Source organism: Anomaloglossus baeobatrachus, chromosome 7 (assembly GCF_048569485.1).
Source record: "Anomaloglossus baeobatrachus isolate aAnoBae1 chromosome 7, aAnoBae1.hap1, whole genome shotgun sequence".
Taxonomy (NCBI): domain Eukaryota; kingdom Metazoa; phylum Chordata; class Amphibia; order Anura; family Aromobatidae; genus Anomaloglossus; species Anomaloglossus baeobatrachus.
Genome location: NC_134359.1, coordinates 45,128,216 through 45,151,282, shown reverse-complemented (window position 1 = coordinate 45,151,282; position 23,067 = coordinate 45,128,216). Strand labels below are relative to the sequence as shown.

Genomic DNA, 23,067 nt, shown 5'->3' with positions numbered 1-23,067 from the left:
TATATATATATATATATATATATATATATATATATATATATATATATAATATATATATATATATATATATATTAGATAACACAGGATTCATCATCCACAATAGGAGATGTCACAACTCACCTCCTCCTCCTTTACAGTGAATGATAAATCTATACACAGGAGATAACCCAGTATTCACCAGTCACAGTAGGTGATTTCACAGCTCACCTCCTCCTTCTTTACAAGGACTGATAACACCACCATAAACTTTCATGGAAAAACTCTTTCACTTCTCCTAAACCCTAGAGTTAATTAGAAAGCCATTGTTGTTCATACGGTGCTTCCCATGGATTTCATTGTGAGGTTCCATATTGAGACGCATTATTCATAATGGCCGTGCATCATCACTAACTATTCTGTTAACTCCTAATATATAGAGAAGCGGAAATGCAGGACACGGACTCTGCTGATAACGACCGTCCAGAGAATAGAAGATGCAGTTAATGCTCCTTTAATGGGAACACATGCAGTCTGCTCATTTTGCACTTCAGGATTGAAACGTGCGGCTTTATATCTTACCAATATCTTACTATCTTCTATTGTTTTGACTTCATAATTGGAGCCCTCTCCCAGCTACCTATAATATGCAGAGAGCAGCAGTACTGTCAATGTATCAGGGCCGCTGCTCTCTGCATATTTGAACACTTATTCAGCTCAACTATAATAAATAGTTCTAAAAATAAAAAAGGAATATATACAGTATATATATATATATATATATATATATATATACATATATACAGCACCGTATATATGTTAATCATCAGCGGACTTTGTAACTGGCTACTGCACTCTGCAAATTCAAACTGAATGCCAGTGACACAGTCAGCTCGAATGCTGCGCTCTGCATAGGAAGACGTTGAATTGATACAGCCTATCCCAATAAGTGTTCAAAGAGCAGAGCACAGCAGCAAGTGATGTTTTCACTTTTGCGCTCTGCATAGGCTCTGCATAGTTCACCGTGTTCATTTTTGGTCCTGTTTCGCAGTGCCTTTTCAGGGGGACTGTGGGCAAAATCCCCCTGAAAAAGCGGAACATAAAACGGATTATTACATAAAACCCATGTGTGACATAACGATTGCTTAATGAGGTTTTCAGGATTAGAAAGATATGGCTGCTTTCTTACAACAACAGTGCCACATCTCTCCACAGGTCATGTGAGACATTGCAGCTTAATCCCTCTCTCTTGAATGCAGCTTAACTGCAATGATAGATCAGGACAGCAATTCATTTTCACATTGCTGTGCACCATGTTCATTTTTTAGGCCGGTTTCGCAGTGCCTTTTCAGGGGGATTTTGGGCAGAATCCCCCTAAAACAGCTGAATATATAATGGATTATTACATAAAACCCATGTGTGACATAACGATTGTTTAATGGGGTTTTCAGGATTAGAAAGACCTGGCTGCTTTTTTAACACAACAGCGCCACATCTGTCCACAGGTCATGTGAGGCATTGCAGCTCAATCCCTCTCACTTCAATGCAGCTTAACTGCAATGATAGATGTGGACAGTAAGTTGTTTTCACATTGCTGTGCACTACGTTCAATTTTTGGTTCGCTTGTGCAGTGCCTTTTCAGGAGGATTCTAGGCAGAATCTCCCAGAAAAAGCGGAATATAAAACAGATTATTACATAAAACCCATGTGTGACATAATGATTGCTTAATGGGGCTTTCAGGAGTAGAAAGACATGGCTGCTTTCTGACAACAACAGCGCCACATCTGTCCACAGGTCATGTGAAACATTGCAGCTCAATCCCTCTCACTTCAATGCAGCTTAACTACAATGCTAGATGTGGACAGCAAGTTGTTTTCACATTGCTGTGCCCTACATTCATTTTTTGGGCTGGTTTCACAGTGCCTTTTCAGGGGGATTCTGGCGGAATCACCCTGAAAAAGCGGAATATAAAACGGATTATGACATAAAACCCATGTGTAACATAATGATTGCTTAATGTGGTTTTCAGGATTAGAAAAAAATGTCTGCTTCTGACAACCATTTTTTTTGTGCGGTTTCGCAGTGCTTTTTCAGGGGGATTCCGGGCAGAATCCCCTGAATAACACATCATGTGCAGATACCTAAAGCCACAGAATATTTTACAGAGATCATACATCACATCATTACAAAAAGGGACCATTCTGCCGTCTACATTGTCTATTGTCTAATATATTGCTCTCGTCCAATTTCTGATTTACATATTTAAAGCATGGATGCCAAATACATAGATATAGCTGCAGATTAGGTGACTCGTGCCCACTGTCATTATTAATTAAACACGAAAATCAAGTCAGGGGAGATTTAATGCATTTTCAGAGCAGTTTTGGAACAGATTTCAGGGCTGGGGAACACTGCGCACTTTAATTTTCTCATCAACAGATTGATTTTACATCAAACGGCAGCTGCTGTCCAAAAAGTCAACTGATTTTAATGATCACTTAGATCGTTTTTAATGTGCCGCTTAGAGCTTTTTATAATCGAGGCCTGAATTTTTATCCACAAATCAGAGCAAGGAGGCTTATTATCCTCAATACGAAGCGACCAGGAGAGTCAGGACACTTCTACTTGTTGCAAAGGCTTTAATTTACTTAGCGAAACATCAGTCATTATTTACAAAATACAAATATTTAAATCTAAAGCTGAGTGTATGTATGTACAGTATGTGTGTGTGTGTGTGTGTGTTTGTGTGTGTGTATGCATGTATGTCAACTAAAGGAATTTGCACCGTCGCATTTACAATCACGAAATTTTGCACAGACACCCAATGTGACTCAGGGAATGTCATAGACTGACAGGAAAATTTAACCCTGCGCTTTACAGTTACTCTCCAAAAAACCTGCCTCCATTAAAGTGAATGGAGCTGCAAGCTAAAGGTTATTAATAGGACCTGTGAGTGGTTTCTATAGGAACGAAAGACATTCATAGTATAAGAAGCTTATGTGTGAGATAATAAGATGTCGGTGGAGAGACGGATAGAGAGAGAGAGACAGAAAAAGAGAGAGAGACAGACAGACATAGGCCCAGACAGAATAAGAGGAAGGGAAAGCGACAGAGACAGACAGACAGACAGAGACAAACAGGGAAATAGACAGAGAAAGAGACAGACAGTCAAAGAGACAGACAGAGGCAGACAGACAGGGAAAGATACAGAGACGGGGAAAGAGACAGAGACGGGGAAAGAGACAGAGATGGGGAAAGAGACAGACAGACTGACAGACACAGAGATAGAGAGAGACAGATACAGAGATAGACAGACATACAGAGAGATAGACACACAGACAGACAAGGAAAGAGACAGAGACAGACACACAGAGACAGACAGATGGGGAGACAGATGGGGTGACAGATGAGGAGACAGACAGGGAGCTAGACGGGGAGACAGACAGAGACTGGGAGAGACAAATAGAGACTGGGAGAGAAAAACAGAGACCGACAGAAACTGGGAAAGACAAACAGACTGAGAGAGACAGACAGAGAGATAGTTACTATCCAACGCCGGGTACTACAGCTAGTATTTTATATGTTTGTATTATATGAACTTTTTTTTACAAATTTTGTTAATTTCATTTTCTTTCACATCACAATCTGTATTATAAAATTTAGAAATTTTGCAATTTTTCACACGGGTCACTTGGGCTTTTTTTTACTTATACTCTGTTCTTTCAGGATATTCATAAATACATTAGCAGCAATAGACTGGCTAAGACCTTATCTTTTGCCTCAAAGCAGTTAATGAGTGTGTGCAAATGTCACTGTGAAGAATTTTAGGGGGAGCTGTGACATCACCTTCTACGAGTGTTGGATCGTGTGTTATCTGCTGAATAAAGCAGTCATTGCCTGTCATTGTATTCCTGGCTGTGATGATAATGAGACATCTGAAAACTCTAGAAGTATGAACCTAAAAAGCCACAGTGACCTATATGAAAATTGCAAATTTTTTTTTTTTTTATTTGTACGCTACATTATTTTTAAATAAAGTTAATATAAAAACCTGATGATGGATCATTTTCTGATGACACTTTGCTTTTAAACTTTGCAAGATGTTTTGATGCAAAATGGTAAATAAACATAAGTTTTATTAAATTCTATTACAAATAAAGTAACATGCTCATAGAAATCATCTATAGCTTAAAGAATACTGTCATAAGCAAAAAAAACTAAAAAAAACTAAAAAACCTGTTACTAGACATCAGAATCTGACTTATTAGTTGATATGTGTAATAGGATGTGCTCGGTTTCATCTTTGATAAGAGCCAGGCACACAAGTCCAACCTCATCTATTGTAACTCATTCCAGCTCATTGAGTCGTAAGACGCTGCTAAATGAAAAGTCTGACGTACAGATCTCAGCCCTGCAACCATAGTAGTAAGCTCATCATGCCGTGACCATTACTGATCAATCAATCCAAACTCCTTTCTCACATGCATAGTATGATATGCAATAAAAAAATTATATTGTGGTACTGTGTTCGCCAGAAAAATGGACATAAGTACTTTTATGCCCAAAAGAAAACATGGCATTGGTTCCCCTCTAATTTTTATAACCAGCAAAGGTAAAGCAGACAAAACTGAGGGCTGGTATTATCAGACTGGGAAGGCTCATGTTTGTTTGGCCCTTCCCAGCCTGAAAATAGCAGCATCTACTAGATTTTCCAATCCTGATGGTTGCCTGGCTCTACCTGATTGCCCTGGTGCAGTGGAAATCGGGATAATACTTTTGTCCGGCATGTTTGTGTGCTTTTCCCTCCAGTGATGCCCTGATCTGTAACCCTTTTTGCAATAAAGGAATTTTGTACAGCTTTAACGGTGAGTGCCTTTCGATTTTCCTATTTTTCAATATGAACGTGTGTTTGCTTTGAAAGAGCACCGTGGTAGCTTTGTTGTTTTTTCTGCTTTACTGCTGAAGATATTAACCATCTGAGAACCATGGTGTGTGATAGTATAATGGAGTTCCCAGTAAAATTGCCTCGGCATACTGTGAACAGTGCCCAGCGTTATCGACTTTGAGTTTTTTCTACTTTTGTGGTTGACGTCAGCTGTGAATTGACAGAGCTGGCATCAATCCCTCCCCAGTCTAAAAATTGCAGCCACCCCAGAAGTGGTGCAGCCATTAGATGCCCCAATTCTGGCACTTTGCCCATCTCTTCCTGATTGCCCTGGTGCAGTGGAAATTGGGGTAATCGTTTTGGGGTTTATGTCAGCTGTGAATTGACAGCTGGCTTCAATCCGTGGTGTTAATATTGGAGAAGAGTCTATTAGACATCTCCATTAGTAACCTGGCAAATGTACAGTTAAAAAAAAAAACACTTGCTGTGTCAGGAATGAGGATGTCTGATAAACGCCTCTCCTTTACTAACACCAGGGATTGATGCCAGCTGTTAATTCACAGCTGAGATTAACCCCAAAAGTATTACCCTGATTTCCACTGCAGAAGGGTGATCAGGAAGAGATGGGCAAAGTGCCAGAATTGGCATATCTAATGGATGTGTCACTGCTGGAGTGACTGCAATTTTTAGACTGGAAAGGGATTGATGACAGCTCTGTTAATTCACAGCCAACTGACATCAGCCACAAAAGTATTACCCCAATTTCCACTGCACTGCAATCAGGAAGAGCTGGGCAAACCATCAGAATTGGAACATCTAATAGATGCACTACTTCTGGGGAGGCTGTGGGCTGCTTTTTTTCAGGCTGGGAATCATGAATGGATAAGAAAGTCGGGTTTAACACTGCGCTAAAACCATGAAGCCAAACGATGTGATGAATTCTTTGCTATATTTTCTTTATTTAGGCCAAGTCTACATGTTTCAAAGGCATGTCCGCCTTCTTCATCAGGACAAAGGAAAAAACAGCATGATCTTTTTTTCCTTTGTCCTGATGAAGAAGGCGGACATGCCTTTGAAACATGTAGACTTGGCCTAAATAAAGAAAATATAGCAAAGAATTCATCACATCGTTTGGCTTCATGGTTTTAGCGCAGTGTTAAACCCGACTTTCTTATCCATTCATGATTCCCTGTTGCATCATCGGGGCTGCTGCTTGACCATTTACTGCATACATAGGAGTTGTGCCTGTCACAACTTCCATAGGTGAGCACCTGTTTTCATTTTCTAAGCCTGCATTGTTTGCCAGATAAGACCCTATGTGCGCTTTTCTCTCCACAGCATTTTGATTTTTTCAGGCTGGGGAGGGCCAAATAAGCATGGACCTTCCCAGCCTGATAATACCAGCCACCTGCTAACCAGAAAAATAATATTTGCAAGCATTAAGAGGCTCCTTCTTCAGGCAGGTTTAAAAATTAATTACTTTATAGCCTTAGCTTATCATTAGGAGGCACCACATCTCTTAAATGTTGTACTCTTGTCTCACTTATGGATTTGTCAACCTGCCTGAAGAAGGAGCCCGTGTTTAGTGCTAATTTTCACATTGTTTACATGGAGGTGTGGCTCACAACATCCCATAGGGCGTGCCTTTAAGCTATTTTGCATTAATATCCTGTGAGCTATGCCCCCTTGCTAAAGATGATAGAAAGGTCCACTAAATAAAAAGGACATATGTCTGGAACTATATGAAAAAAGAGGTGATACAAATGTTTTGCCACCACTCCAAACCATTACAACAGGGACCTTTAAGAGTCTATTTTTGGAGTTTTGTGTGAAATATGTCCAAGTTGCCTTCTTTTTCTCTATTTTTTTTGTTTGAATACACACAATGGAGATAAACATGTGTATAACAAAACATGTGTAATCCATTAGCTCTGTCATCAGGTGAAAAGATACAAGATTTTGCTTTTATTTCATTTAGGTTGTTTCCCTGAGTAATACAGTTTTTTGTTTTTTTTTCAAAATACATAAAGCTGTTCCACAGATACTGTATGGGCCATTTTCAATCAATTTATGATCCTCGGGGGCGTGTCTATAGTCTGCTCTTTATAATTACCAATCCACGCCCTCTTAGTAAAGCCACTCAAAATTAGCACTGAATAAAACGGTCCATATCTCTGGATCTGTATGGCAGATTTTAGGGAACAAAAGCCCTAATATTAAGGGTAAGAGCGGGGATAATATAAGATCAAACACTGGTAATTTTTTATTTGATGACAGGTCTTCTTTAAGCCTTAATGTGTTTTAGTATCTACATATTACACCCTGAAGGAATGCACAGAGGTTTCTTCGCAACATTTAAAAATAAGACAGTGATTCTTATGGTTAGCGAGGTTAAGTATATACAATTAGTCATCGCTATAAGACTCAGCGAATTTGATTGTAACTATTCTTGAAAGACTAATTTTACATTTAACTCTTTATTTGCCAATAGTCAAGTTTTCATTTTACATATAGCACAAAATAAATCTTATTTTTTTTTTATTTTTGTTTTTTTATTTAATTATCTTCCAGGCAATGCAAAATGTTTTTGGGTTTTTTTTTATCTTTGGGGGGGGGTGTCTTTATGTAGTATACTTGATATATTTAATTATAATATTTTGTTTCTTTTCTCCCAGACACTGTGCTTCAGTGCTGCTTCAATGCAAAGTTGCAAAGTTTGTGGTTCTTTATGAGCTGCATTTAACTGCTGCTCAGCAAACATCTGTTTGAATACAGATTCAAATAATCAGAGTATAATAATTCCCCTGTCTTAGTACCAGGATGGGAAGTAGAGGGTAGGATTGCCAACTTGATTTTGTACTTTTCTTAAACAGTATCATGCCGGTGAATCGCATGGTATGGGGACGCCATCTTACTCATGGCCAGAGCCACTCAACTCCTTCCGGTGTTAGATCATCTCGCTGAACTGCCTCTTGTAACATTCCCAGCACTGCTGCATCTTTCTATTGCTGGAGAGTTTGCACCCAGCTATAGTGAAGTGCAACCAGACTGCAGGAATTTGTATACCTGGGTCTTGCATAGTGTTGCTCTCTGGTCTAGCCCCTGCCAGTAGTGGATATAATAGCCAGTTCCTCTCTTCTGACTGTCCTGTTACCGACCCTGGGTTGTTTACTCATTTATTCTGTTCTGTTCTCTCCTGACCCCAACTTCATATTCTGAACCTGTGCTGCCTGAACCGACATCGGACTGTCTGACCACATCTCCGTTTTATGGCCTGTATTTTGTATTTGCATCCCTGACCCTCAGTTCAGCTGATGCAGGTCTGGGGACTGCCCTGGAGTGGCACCTGATGACTAGCCAAATGGCCCAAATTTATCCTCACCATCAAAGACTCTAGCGAAGACCAGGTAGTAAGTTATGCCCCTCCAGGGTAAGCCCGGCCAGTGGCGCAGATGGTCCACACGCACCAACGTCACAGCCAGCTTATCAAAGAATCATGGAAAGACAGTTCAGTTCAGCTGCTGCAGGTCTGGGGACTGCCTTGGAGTATCACCTGGTGACTAGCCTAATGGCCGAAATCTATCCTCAGCATCAGAGGTTTCAGCAAAGACCAAGTAGTAAGTTATGCCCTTCTAGGGTAAGCCCGGCCAGTGGCGCAGATGGTCCACACCCACCAACGTCACAGACAGTGTGACGCCCTGGACTAGCCAGGTAGTCACAGATAGACCCCAAAAAGGTGTCATCAGCCAACCATTAAAACCTAGTCACCTCCCTCAGTGCTTGATGGAAACAGCAGGGGGCGGAGCCAGGCAGTTGGCCATGCCCACTAAGGAGTTCAGAGGGCCTGAGGCAGGAAACACAGGCAGTCAGTCAGATCAGTTTAGTGGAGAGTGAAGTGGAGTGAAGGAGTCTGACAGGTGCCGGGGTTGGAGCCCGGGCACCTTTGGCTAGGAGGCAAACGGTGGCCTTAGCCTGCAGGAGCCGGGAAGACGCTCAGTGGAACTGTGGTGGACCGGGACAGGGTAGTGGGCTGCCGGTACCGACTTGGGGAACCGACTCGGAAACCAGCGCAAACAGGGGGGGTACTCAGACCCTGAAACAAGGTCCAGAATCCACTGGACTGAGTTAATTAACTGATTGCGGTCTGGACTATAGGTCCTTTCCCACCCAAGTCCCGACTGAAGACAACAGCCCACCGAGGGGGATAGAAAGCCACCGCACAGGCAGAGAGATCCCATGGGCCAGCGTCTGCGGGCAAAAGGGCTCTCCCGATATCCACACAGCCAGGGAGCGGACTCCTGATGCTGCAAGCGCAGGCAGCCAAAGTACACAACACGGTGCAGGAGAAAGGCCAAGACCACTGAACCGGGTGGGGGACCAGACGCAGCCGGCTGCGGGCACCGACCACCATCAACTTGGTTTACCATAGACTTGTGTGTGTGTCAATAACCGGGCCATCATCCCTACCCATGGAGGGGTTAACATCTTGCTGCACTACCATCTCCCCCGGGTGCCCAGTAATCACAGCGGTGGTGTCCAACTTCACCACAACCCGTGGGTGGCGTCACGAACTCAAACACAGCTCCGGCCGTGCACCTACCTACCCCCATCCAAAAGCGCCAGCACCACCTTTCAGAGCGAAGTGACCCCAGGTCTGGAGGCGCTCGAGCCACCCACCAACGAGCCCGGATCTGAGCGGCTCGGCTGCAGCCAAGCGCGGGGCGGTACAACAGCTTATCAAAAAATCATGGAAAGACAGTTTAGTTCAGCTTCTGCAGGTCATGGGACTGCCCTGGAGTAGCACCTGGTGACTACCCTAATGTCCCAAATCTATCTTCACCATCAGAGGTTTCAGCAAAGACCAGGTAGCAAGTTATGCCCCTCCAGGGTAAGCCCGGTCAGTTGCACAGACGGTCCACACCCACCACTGTCACAAACAGCTTATCAAAAAATCATGGAAAGACAATATTTTTTACAGACACATTAGAAAACCCTAATAAATCGTTATGATTATAAATGATCTATATCTAAAGTCCATAGTTCTGAAATGAAAACATTAGGTGCATCCACTGTAAACTGCAAAATGATGATAATTACTACCAAAATAATCTGTATAAGATTCTACAGCTTCAAAAAAAGTCACAGACACCTAAACATTTTTATCTATGGACAGGGCAAAAAAGTGCCTTCATTTTACAACCTGACCTGGAATTTCTGGACAGTTCACAACCCAGGGACGAGAGGACAGGGAAAGTCCTGACCTGATAGTTTGTATATAGTGTAGGGATGTTTGCTAATTAGTAGTTATAAGCAGTTCCTAATATAGCATGAACTTGGCATTACAAGGCACTACAGGGCAGTGTTTGGGAGATAAGGAAGCAAAATAAGGTAATGAAGTAATTGAAAAAATGTATAACCTTGGAATATGTGGAGGATACTTACATGCAAAGTTTAGTTACTCTTTAAAAAAAATGGTCAAATAGTATGTGTAGGTACAGATAAATGAGGCCCATAGCAAAGATCAAAGGCGTAGGGAGTGGCTGGCGGGGCATGTGCCCCAGGCGCAGCTGTCAGGGGGCGGCGTTGGGCCGGCTGATGCGGCGCTCTGAGTCTTCCAGGTGGATGCGTTTTGCAGCCTCATAATGGGAGCCAGCTAGTCTGAGTCCCAGGCAGAATATAATGGGTGTCGTTGCTGTTACTGTTAAGAATTAAGGGTCAAGACCACCACATCTAAACCACCTGAGGCCTATAAGACTCTAAGTTATGAAAGGCTAAGAGGGTTAGGACTTTAATTGCATATTGGTCTCACGCAATCTTCCATTGCTTTTTCTTAAAGTTATCTATAGTATCTACTCCTAAAGTGACAGCTATAAACCACTGAAGAAACCAGTAATTGTCCTGCACCCCACCCAAACTCACATCCTTGGCGAAGGAATGTGGCACCCAAGTGGCCCGTTGCCTCCCTCCTGCACATGTGATCAAATTCCACATGGATTGGAAGCAATGCCCGACTGGGTATATGGAAGGCTTTGATTTTTTTTATCAGACTTTCATCTTCTGGACTACCATATTTTCCGACGACTGGGCATATAAGATGACCCTCGACATTTGAGAAGATTTTCAGGGGTTAAAAAGTCGTCTTATACGCCAGAAAATACAGTAATTTAGAACAGTCTTGGGATATGTGCTAGTGGAAAGAGGATTTAGTGGTAAAGGCCAGGTCAGTTAGCCAGTAGCTGCCTACGTTAATGTAGAGGCTCTCAACAAGTTGTTTTTCTTTGCCCAGTGGCCTCCACCAACCATAAGCCAAAGCTGAGCCTATAGCATAACTTAAGATCTTAAAGGGAACCTGTCACCAGATTTGGCGACTATAAGCTGCGGCCACCACCAGTAGACTCTTATAAACAGCATTCCAGAATATTGTATATAAGAGCCCAGGCCACTCTGTAGAATGTAAAAAATGACTTTATAGTACTCACCTAAGGGGCGGTGCGGTGTAGACTGCGGATGAGTGTCTCCGTTCTCTGGTACCGGTGCCTCCTCTTTCAGCCATCTTTGTTCTCCTTCTTCTGAAGCCTGGGTGCATGACACGTCCTAAGTCATCCACACTAGCCGGCATTGAGGTCCTGCACCGGTGACTTTGATCTGCCCTGAAGAGCGCAGATCAAAGTATTGTATTGCACCTGCGCAGGACCTCAATGCCAGCTAGTGTGGATGATGTAGGACGCATCATGCACCCAGGCTTCAGAAGAAGGAGGACAAAGATTGCCGAAAGAGGAGGCGCCGGTAGCGAAGAATTGAGACACCCATCTGACAAGTCTGAAACCGCACCGACCCTTAAGCGGGCTTTACACGCTACAACATATCTAACGATGTGTTGGCGGGGTGACGTCGTAAGTGACGCACATCCGGTATCGTTAGTGTTGTTGTAGCGTGTGACAGCTACGTGCGATTGCGATTGAACGTAAAACCGTTCTCATCACATACACGTCGTTCATTTGCTAAAAATTGCACGTTGGGTTGTTCAATGTTCCCGAGGCAGCACACATCGCAGTGTGTGACACCCCGGCAACGATGAACAGATCTTACCTGCGTCCCGCTGTAAGGGGTAGTCGGACCCCCGAACCGGGAAAGAGAATCCCCCCCTGAAGACGCCACAGGAGTATGGTGGCACATTGTACAATGTTATGTGTTATGTACGGTTCTCCCCCCCTAGGTGCCAGTGTAGTGAGTGGTTCCCCTGGTAACAGTGACAGGGAAGGAAGGGGCAGGGCAGCCTAGGAGGGAAGAGAAGGGGGGTTGGGCTCTGAATGCAGGGCAGTGTGCTGGGAGAAGTAACAGGAGAGTGAGCTGAGGAGAAGTGCCGGGGCAGAGTGCAGGAGTGGGTGCTGTGGCAGTGGAGCGAAGAAGTTGGAGCTAATCCGGAGCCGGTAGTGAGTACTGAAGCCGTCCCCTAGTTCAATACAAATCCCTGGGAAAGGGCTGGACTAAAATCGGGATAGGAGTACCACTGCTAGGGGGATAACAATTGGCCCCTGCAGGCAAAGGAAAGTTCCCGTAGAGAAAAAGGAAACCGTTTTTGTAGAAAAGGACCTGTAACTTGTAACGTACTAAAGTAAACCTGCTGCAAACAAAAAGATGGAAGCTTTGTTTAAAAAATCGGTGTTTGGTTTATCCGCTGCCTGCAATTGTCTCTTTCCTGAAAGTGAAAAAGGAGCTGGAGAGCTGGGAAAGAACGCTGTCATGAATGGGCCCCATGCATCCACACTCTGCCCCAACAACACACCTGTATTGCAAGTAATGGCCGGGCCGGGGTTCAGCCTGCAGCCCACAAGGCGAGGGGACCCGACTACACCCCCTGAGGCGCCCCCTGCCCCCGTTACACCGCGGCTCCCGCCGGCAATGCGGAAGGAAGGAGGTGGGCGGGATGTTTACGTCCCGCTCATCTCCGCCCCTCCGCTTCAATTGGCCGGCGGCCGCGTGACGTCGCTGTGACGCCGAAAGTCCCTCCCACTCCAGGAATTGGATGTTTGCCGCCCACATCGAGGTCGTATGGAAGGTAACTACGTGTGATGGCAAATAATCGTTTGTGCGACACGGTCAACAAACTGAATGTGCCGCACATACGATGGGGGCGTGTCACATCGCATACAATATCGTATGCTTAATTGTAAGGTGTAAAGCAGGCTTTAGGTGAGTATTATCCCTTAGGTAAGTATTATAAAGTCATTTTTACGTTGTACACAGCGGCCTGGGCTCTTATATACAGTATTGTGGAGCGCTGTATATAAGAGCCGACTGGTGGTGGCTGCAGCTTATAGTCACCAAATCTGGTGACAGGTTTCCTTTAAACAAAACAAACATAGTGAATAAATATAACTGGGGTCTAGATATATAGAGCATGAACATGTAACCTAATTTTAAATTGGCTCCTCAACAGGTCAGAGGAGAAGATATCTTGGTGGAGGGTGAGATGTCAGTGGGTTATTATCAATGTGAACTGAGGGTTGTGTAAAATTTGGAGCAGTAAAGCAATGTAAGGCTGCTTTCACACTACGTCTTTTTAACATGCGTCCTGAACGTTCTTTTAACGCAAAAACGGATCCAGTGCAAATGCGTTTTCATTTCAATGTATTTGCAATGGACTCGCGTTAACATGCGTTCACCTGCGTTTGCGTGTGTTATAGTCAGGATCCAGCGACTTGCAGTTTTTTAACATCTTTCAAAAACGCTACATGTAGCGTTTTTGAGCTGCGTCCAAATACTGCAAATCGCTGGATCCTGACTAAACAGCACGCAAACGCATGTGAACGCTGGCATGCTGATAGACAGGATCCTGCTTGCTCTACTGAGCATGCCCAGAACCAGTCTCGCGTGATCAGTCCCTCGCTCTCCTACCTCTCTCTCTGTCTCTCCCCCTCCCTCTCCTCCACCTGAGAGCTGCGGACACTCGTAACCAAGGTAAATATCGGGTAACCGCGGTCTTAGTTACCCGATGTTTACGTTGGTTACGTGTGCAGGGAGCCCGGCTCCTAGCAGCTGCAGACGCTCGTAACCAAAGTAAATATCGGGTATCCAAGCAAGTATACCCGATGGTTACCTTGGTTACGAACCTCCGCAGTTGTAAGAAGCCGGCTCCCAGTCTGGCACGTTTAGTTCCCATCACTCCCGATCACATGCCCGCCCCTAAACATCCAGTGACAGGATCCTGCAAAGTAACACATGCGTTTGCATGCGTTTTTTGCTGTAAAAGCAGGATCCGCTTTTGCAGCAAAAAAACGTTCAGGACGCATGTTAAAAAGACGTAGTGTGAAAAAGTGCTGTCTTAATTAAAAAAAAAAATCATCTCTGAAGATCGTTGCGAAAACAAGTCATCTCGCTCCTGGCTTATCAAAGCAATGTCAGTCCAACCTTGAGACCTTCCAAATATAGAAGAAGTCTGGTTGTGTACGGTTTGTGCTCAAATGCTTCCATCAAGTGACTAAATCAGTGTATAATAGCAATATATGATAATCTGTATACAGGAATAGACAGCAAGAGCATTATTAAAACTAGGCAGAATATAGTCAAGGTAGTCAAGGGTCAAGGAATATTGTAGCGCCCGGTCCCAGTGTGGCACCTCCGCACGCTCACACTGCCAGTCCTCACGAGGTGCCCCCTCATGCTCCCACTCTTATGCCTCGGCAGTGGCGCGGTCCTCCTCACCTGCCAGGTGGGCCCATGTTCCCCATTCCTGCCCCGGGGCCTGCCGTGTCCTCCTCCTGCTTCCAGGCCACACGCAGGCCTTCTGGGAGTGCCTGGAGGGTGCACGCGCGGCCACGACCCCTTTCTTAAAGGGCTGGCGTCCTATTACCTGGAAGTGACCCTTGAGATTAGCAATTACCCTGAAGGTATTTAAAGCACTTCCCCCTTATGGGAGGTGCCTGAGCAACATTGCCTATCTGTAGTACATTGCTAGTTCTAAGGTCCCAAACCCGTTACTGTGTCTTGCCCTGCATTACATATCCTAGTACCAGTTACTTATACCTGCTAACCTGTGTCTCTTCCTAGAGTCTGAGTTACCACCACCTCCGTGACGCCACATCTGAGTCACCACCTCCGTTCTGCCACATCTGAGTCACCACCTCCGTTCTGCCACATCTGAGTCATCACCTCCGTTCTGCCACATCTGAGTCATCACCTCCGTTCTGCCACATCTGAGTCACCACCTCCGTTCTGCCACATCTGAGTCATCACCTCCGTTCTGCCACATCTGAGTCATCACCTCCGTTCTGCCACATCTGAGTCATCACCTCCGTTCTGCCACATCTGAGTCACCACCTCCGTTCTGCCACATCTGAGTCATCACCTCCGTACAGCGATGTCTGAATCTCCACCTCCGTTCTCTATGTCTGAGTCTTCATCTCCGTTCTCTAGGTCTGAGTCTTCACCTCCGTGCTGCCACGTCTGAGTCTCCACCTCTGTGCCACATCTGAGCTAATCCATACTAGTCTTCAGAGACTCTCCTGTCCATAAGAGCAGATATCACTGGTCCTGGCTATCGTGCATTTAGACTGCGCCTGACAGTCCCTGTATAGGGGCTATCTCCAGGTTAACTCCTCCAGGGGAGTCCAGGGCATGGTCGAGTGGGTTCACTCCTGGATGCTCGCCGCTCCTCGGAGACCATAACAAATGTCTGTATATACTTGACTGGTTTACTGAACGCGATAAGTCTCTGCTGTTCTTAACTCCTAAACATTGGCCAAAATATGTAATCCCATCTTAAGAAAAAATGCTAGAAGTTATACTGCTACCAAACTGATAAACAATCAATATTAGATATTTGCAGATTAAACTTTCAGCATTCTCGCTCATGACCGGAATTGAAGCCGCACCAGAGAGGTCCTTGGCCTCCTGGCACAGTGCCAACTGTTAGTAGTGGTTGTACTTGGTACTGCAGTCACCACTAAATGTATTAAATGTATACAATGAGGTGGACAAGCCATTGGCCATAGCATCTCAGCCCCTTCAAACAGCTGATCGACAGAGGTACAGGTCATCTAATGACACGTGTCACAAATAGTACATGATAGTTTCCAAATTACATTTCCATACAACTTGGAGGTTTTACAAAGCTGTAACATGTCCACGGACATGACCCTTTCCTTAACTTGGTTAAGTATATTGCCAATTTTCCTTCTGATTTGTGTTTTTCTATACCTGCATTTAGTCCTTCACAAGAGCCACCTCCGTGATGCCATTGTAGACAAAGAGCTTTTCTCTATTTATGAAAAATGCAAAATTGGGGTAGTCTAATTCGATCAATGCCCCTCTATTAGACCACATAAGGGCCATTGACATCACATTTAGGACAGACATTTGGGTCTCCATTAGGGTCATAGCCGAACACCAATTATTTTTTCTTTTAACGGCCTTCAGCTCGATCACAGGCCATGGTGACTTGATGGATGAACGCTCTGTTGGAAGACTGACCTTGTGCAGCCTAGACTGGTCCACCTGGGTCTTCATGCAAAGAACATCGGGGACTTAGTTGACACTATTTTGATCAAAAAAGCATAAAAGCCATCCTACCATAATAAGGTATACCCAATCAGGATGGTCTTATCTCTAGTATTTCACCTCTCGAAGACCCAGTAGGCCTCAATAGACTGGAGCTCTGCCTAACAGTAAACTTGGCTTGGCAAGAAGAGTAGAACCCCTACAAGGTCCAGCACCAGGTATTTGATGGTCCTTGAGAAATAGAGACACAATAATCCCTTCTGTCACCAGCTTATGTAGTGTAGGTTCTGGAATCCTCTGCTTTGCTACATTGCAATATTATGAGAGTAGGTAGCAAGTGACTTTACTGTCACTTGATAATTATCTTTTTGAAAAACTGATGGCATAATGTATCAATGGCAATGAATGTGCTATATAGGTAAGAGAGTATGATACAGCACATAGAAATGTATATTTGGTGAGAAGTATTTAAGAAACAGCAAGCTGAACTCTCTCTGGCACACAGGCTGAGGAACATGCCGGGTAGGAACCTGGCTATATGCAGCACTAATTAAAATCAGCTATGGACAGATGGGTGCTGGGCCAAAATAAAGGAGATCACAGCTTGATTAAAACTGTACTAAGAATCTTATTTTATTCCAGATATTACTGTATATTTATAAGGTAACAAAGTAAGGCTGAGCTCACATGTGCAGTAATCATCTGGACTCAGCAGCAATCTGTTTGCCGAAAAATTGTGCAAACACAACTTTCTTGTCCATTTTGAAAAAAATGATTCTTGCAGGATACGTTGTTTTTTTTACCATGGGAGTCTATGGAAAATGGATCCGTTAAGGAATTGCTATTTAGCCATCCATTTTTCTTGCATTTGTAAAGGATCCACTTTTTGTTTACTGGATCAGTTTCAAATGGAAGATAAATAGCAATCCGTTAACAAATCCGTTTTCCATTGACTTCAATATTAAAAAAATGTTTTTAGCAAAAAATGTTTTCAAAATGGACAAAAATTTTGCGTTTGCACTCGTGTTTGGATCCATTCTATCTGATGATTACTGGATGTGTGCACACAGCCTAAGTATGTATAGTATTGCTGCTTTTATATTATGGACGGTCATGATTTGGAGTAGAAGAAGCAGAAAAAACTGCAGGAAATGTGCAACCTGGAGGGTTTATCAAGACCCCAACATACTAATAAGGTCACATAGGGCTCTACTAGGGTGTTATTTGCAGTGTTTCTCAATGCAAAAGTGCAAAATTAAAAATCCGTTATACATATCTATATCATTGATAGACAATATTCAGACACTAGGTAATCAATGCACTATTTGGGGGAGGGGGACTAAACATCACAACAGTGCACATACAGCAATGCAGGTTTTTTTTTCTGCTGCCCCATTATGAACATTAATTTTCTTCATCTTTCTTCAAGATGCTGAATTAAGTGTTCAGTGGTCAAATGTGTTGTATGTAGACATAACTTCATTAAAGGGAAAAACTGTATATAAGTTACAAGGTAGCATACCTATGGATGGCTTTCCACTTTCCATAATAGCCAACATTTCAATTCAAACTATCCTGCCATGGAACTGTAAAATGCATTAGAAACTTAACGAAGTTTTCCATTACTAATCTGACCCCCTTTCTTTTATCCTAACTCTTCCTAACTAACACATTCCTAATATATTTCTGCTATCAACTATGTTCCTGTAAGCTTATCTCTAGGAGGCTCATACAAGCCTTTATTGTTGTAGCTTTGATCCTTCTGGCTGCAGACCAGAATTGGACCAACTGAGCAGGAACGTCACTGATGGGGGCTGAGAGGAGCATGAACTGTGATCTGGGCATGCGTGCTCAGACTGCTGTCAGTCACCATGAAATAGCCCCATCCCCACCAGTGATCCTCTCAGCCCCCATCAGTGATGGGCCATGCTTAGTTGGTCCAATTCCAGTTTCCAGCTGGAAGGATCAAAGCTACAACAACAAAAAAGGTATGTATGCACCTCTTAGAGATCACCTTACAGGAGCAGAGTAGATAGTAGAAATATATTAGGAATGTGTTAGGCAGGAAGAGTTAGGATGAAAGAAAGGGGGTCAGATTAGTAGTGGAAAACTTCTTTAAGTTTCTAATGCATTTTACAGTTCAAAGGCAGGATACTTTGAATTGAAATGTTGGTTATGGAAAGTGGAAAGCCCTTCATAGGTCTGCTACCCTGTAACAGGAGCAGAGTAGATAGCAGTAAAGTATATTAGGAAAGTGTTAATTAGGAAGAGTTAGGATAAAAGAAAGCTAGTGGAAAATCTCTTTAAGGATAACTTACTATTTTGGGAATAATCATTTAATATGTTATATAATAGTCAAGAATTCCAGAACTGTTCCCCAATGAATCATAAAAAAATTACACAACTCTTTGCATTTGCTGAATCACATATTGCATCACCATTTATTGAATCACTTGAAAAATGTGAAAATAAATCTTCACTTAAAGGGAATCTGTCACCAGATTTGTGCTCCCCCATCTGAGAGCAGCTTAAGGTAGAGACAGAGACCCTGATTCCAGCAATGTGTCACTTACTGAGCTGTTTGCTGTCATTTTGATAAAGTCAATGTTTTCTCTGCAGCAGATCTAACAGTTATACAGAGCTCAGGATTTTTCTGGACTACCTGCAGCACGCCAAGTAGTCCTCTAATGATAATCTCCTGTTGTTTAAACTGAGATTTAATGAAAACTACACTAAGCAGCCCAGTAAGTGACACATCGCTGCAATCAGGATTTCTGCCCCTATGTTACGCTGCTCTCAGATTAGGTGGCAAAAAATTGGTCACAGATTCTCTTTAATATGTGTTGTTAAGTCGTTGAAAAAAAATGTATTCAGATCATTTATATTTGCTTGTTGGAAAAACTGAATTTGAGAAAGAAAAAAACAAAAAAACACTCAAAATACTTGGAAAAAAAAATCCTATGAAGCCATAAAAAGTTTCCAAAAACAATGGAGGTAATGTACAAAAACTGGCATGTTTCCTAAATCTGCCAGTCTAAAAGTGTTTTTATGTATATATATATATATATATATATATATATATATATATATATATATATATATATGTGTATATATATATATATGTGTATATATATATATATATATATATATATATATATATATATATATGACAGAATGAAAAACAGGGGTTCCCTTGCGATTTCCCATGCTGGTACTAACCTGACTTCAAACTGGACTGGCAGCACCTATGTGAATGTGAACATTTTTTCTCATATACACATATATATATATAAACATACAGTAATATATATATATATATATATATATATAAACATACAGTATATATCTATATATATATATATTATGTGTATGTATATATATATATATATATATATATATAGACTGTATGTTTTTATATATATATATATATATATATATATATATATATTAGTTGTGTCCAGAGACAGATATAACCAGTATAAATGTATGCACTTTGTGCCCATGTTCTGTGTCCGTGGCTCCAAGCTCAATCCTCCATCTATGAAGGCATGTGACTTATATAAGCCATGTTTGTGGCATAGGATGATGACAATACGTTCCCCCTTTTGTGTATAGGGTGCATTAGGAATACAATAGCCGGGTGACAACCCCTTTAAGAGCAGCCATATTGGTTATTTATTAGCTTTGGAAGAGAAGAGAACCTTTTACTTCCCACCAGTCGGAGAAATACATCCTAATGATCACATATGTAAAGCGTTGTGGAATTAATAAAGCTACATAAAAGCGTAAACCAAATATAAATATTGATCTTATAAGCACAAACAAGAAGAAACAAAATTCCGATACAATGTACAAAGCGTCATTTTCATCCATAAGATGATATTTAATGATGCAGAAAGTGAACAGCGCAGGGTAACGACGGAGGAAACCTTTCCTGCCAATGTTCTTTTTCCAATGAACTCCACTTCTGAATACTTGACAATAATTATAGACGTGTATGAGTCAGGGACCAGGTCTTTTCTGAGGCTGTTACACTGGAATAATCAGCAGTGTCGGCGCTGATTAATTGACTGATTTAAGCAGCATGGGGCTTTTTTGTCCCTGCTGAAAGTACATGATAATTTCCTACATTTTACACCCACACATGGTACCTGTCTTATAGAATATACCGCTGCAAAGCCAATCCAGGTTGGACATCACCTTACCTACAAAATAAGCATTACCTTCTGTATATATACTACCCATATATCTCTGTGTGCAGAATTTGGGCGATTTTAGGCTATGTTCATACAAGGCTTTTTTGGTACGTTTTTTTTCCTGACCAAAACCCGATCTTGTGGTAGGAAATCTCTTGAGTCATCTGTGTTTTTGGTGCATTTTTGGTGTGTTTTTCATACGTTTTGTAGATTTGGTGCAGATTTGCTCCTTTTTTTCTACAAAATGGGTTGTATCAATGAAAAAATGCAGCAAATCTGCAGCAAAGAATTGGCACGCTCATTCTTTAAAAACCTGACAAAAACGCAGGTATTTGACAAAACAGTCAGGAAAAAAAACCTGATGTGTTTGTGTGTGCGCATGAGATTTCAGAAATCTCATTGACTTTTCTGAGACTGGAAAAAGCAGCTTTTTATTAGCATGGATTTGCATAAAACCAAAGCAAATCTGCAGCTAAAAAACGCAACAAAAACTTACCAAAAAAAGCCCTGTGTGAATATAGCCTTACAGCTATGTATAAAGGAATAAAGTATGCACCACAAAAAATGGCAAGAGGTATAGTCCAGGTATGGAGACCTGCACCATTTTTTAAGGCATGGGCTATACACCATATATGAAGATGGTGGTAGTCACCATATATCAATGCAGTTTTATAAGTGACCAATTAAGGTATGAGCTATGCATAATATAAGGAAACAATGGCTATGCACCAATTATGGGGTAATGGATGGTGTATAGACCATATATTCATCATACTTGTAGGCATTATGGTGCAACCTAGGGCACCATATCTGAAGACATGGGCAATACATAGGGAGACACTGGCATTGTGTATGTCAAATGGGAAAGTGCCAAATCCAAAGAGTGTGGTAGCAGTCTGATATTCATGCATGGTGTATAATACATCAGCTATCAAAGCAAGGGCAATACATACTGGCTCATATATTCATCATACATGTAGGCATTATGGTGCAATCTGGGACACCGTATCTGAAGACATGGGCAATATATAGGGATACACTGGCATTGTGTATGTCAAATTGGCATGTGCCAAATCCATAGCAGTCCTATATGAATGCATATATAATATACCGTATATCATAGCAAGGGCAATGCATACCGGCTATGCACCAGAAACAATGATTTAGTGTATAAATTATATATAAATACAATCATCTTCACTATATATGAAGCCATTGTGTATGTAAACTGGGCATGCACAATATATGAGGAGAGTGGATGCAGCCATATTTAACTGCATCTATGAAGGTATGGGCTATATGTATATGGAAACATTGGCTATGCACCATTCATGGAGGCAAGGTATATAGACGACATATGAAGAATGATATTCATCAGATAGGAAGGCACTGTAGATACAGATTAGGGCATGCATTATGAAGACATGGGCAATGGATGGATGTCCTCTACATCATACATGAAACCACTATGGATGAAGAATAGATGTATAAACCAGATGTGAAGAGTAGAGTATACAGAACGTGTAGATGCAACATGTATGCAGCCTGGGCTATTGACATATATATATATATATATATATATATATATATATACATATATATATAATGGAACATAAATAGAAATGCAGTATGCACCATTTACAATGCCAGGGCTATACATTACATATGGAAACATATGGAGGCACTGGTTGAGCACCATATGGAAGCATGGCATATCTCCCATAGGTGAAACCTGTGGGGTGAAGGAATGATATATCCATCAGATATGAGGTATACATAATGTACAAATACTTAGGGTATGTAGTATATAAGGATGATAGAACACCAGACTATAAACCAGATAGGAAGATTGAGGTCTGCACACATCATATATGAAGAGTAGAATAGTCTATGTGCCCCATAATGACAGACTATGTCCAGATATCATGACATGGGATATTCATTGCTTATGAACGTTTAGGGTATGTAAAATGGGACATAGGACAAACCAGATATGAAGATTGGAGCAGGAATCACACAAGAAGAAATGGGGCACAGACCATATGTGAGGACATGGAAGCTGAGGATATGATTTAATGTTATGCACCAAGTATATAGAATATGCTATGTACAATGCATAAATAGAGGATATGATTATTATATAAATACAATGTATGCCGGTAAATACAAGAATACAGTTACACAATGTATCCTTTCTGCAATGTTTTCCTGCCCAGCTTCATGGACACATCTATATTTATCCAGATGCCCTGCAGTATGGGGATCAGCGCTGCTGTGTGGCTGCCACTGATTTCCCCTTTTCTATATGGCAGTCTATATACCGTATATATACGGTATATAGAGAGAGATGTGACTGATCCCAGCTGTGTCCCCCCCCTCTATAGCCCAGCAGCCGGGGGCACACGTCCTGCTATACAGGGCATTGTGGAGCACAGAGAAGCTCAGAGATGGGCTCTTACCGTTGGCAGCAATGGCTCCATCTGTGCCCCTTGCTCTTTGAGCTCCATGGC

At 42.2% G+C, this 23,067-nt stretch overlaps 1 protein-coding gene across 2 annotated transcripts in view; it reads right to left on the bottom strand.

The window, feature by feature from the left end:
- SLC4A10 (solute carrier family 4 member 10) overlaps positions 1-23,067 on the bottom strand; it is a 312,704-nt gene that overhangs the window by 289,484 nt on the left and 153 nt on the right. For both annotated transcript variants that reach the window (XM_075317262.1, XM_075317263.1), the window contains exon 1: positions 23,017-23,067. This exon is cut by the window's right edge and continues 153 nt beyond it. In XM_075317262.1, coding sequence (XP_075173377.1) covers positions 23,017-23,064 — 48 coding nt within the window. In that variant the 5' untranslated portion in view covers positions 23,065-23,067. The remainder of the gene's footprint in view (positions 1-23,016) is intronic.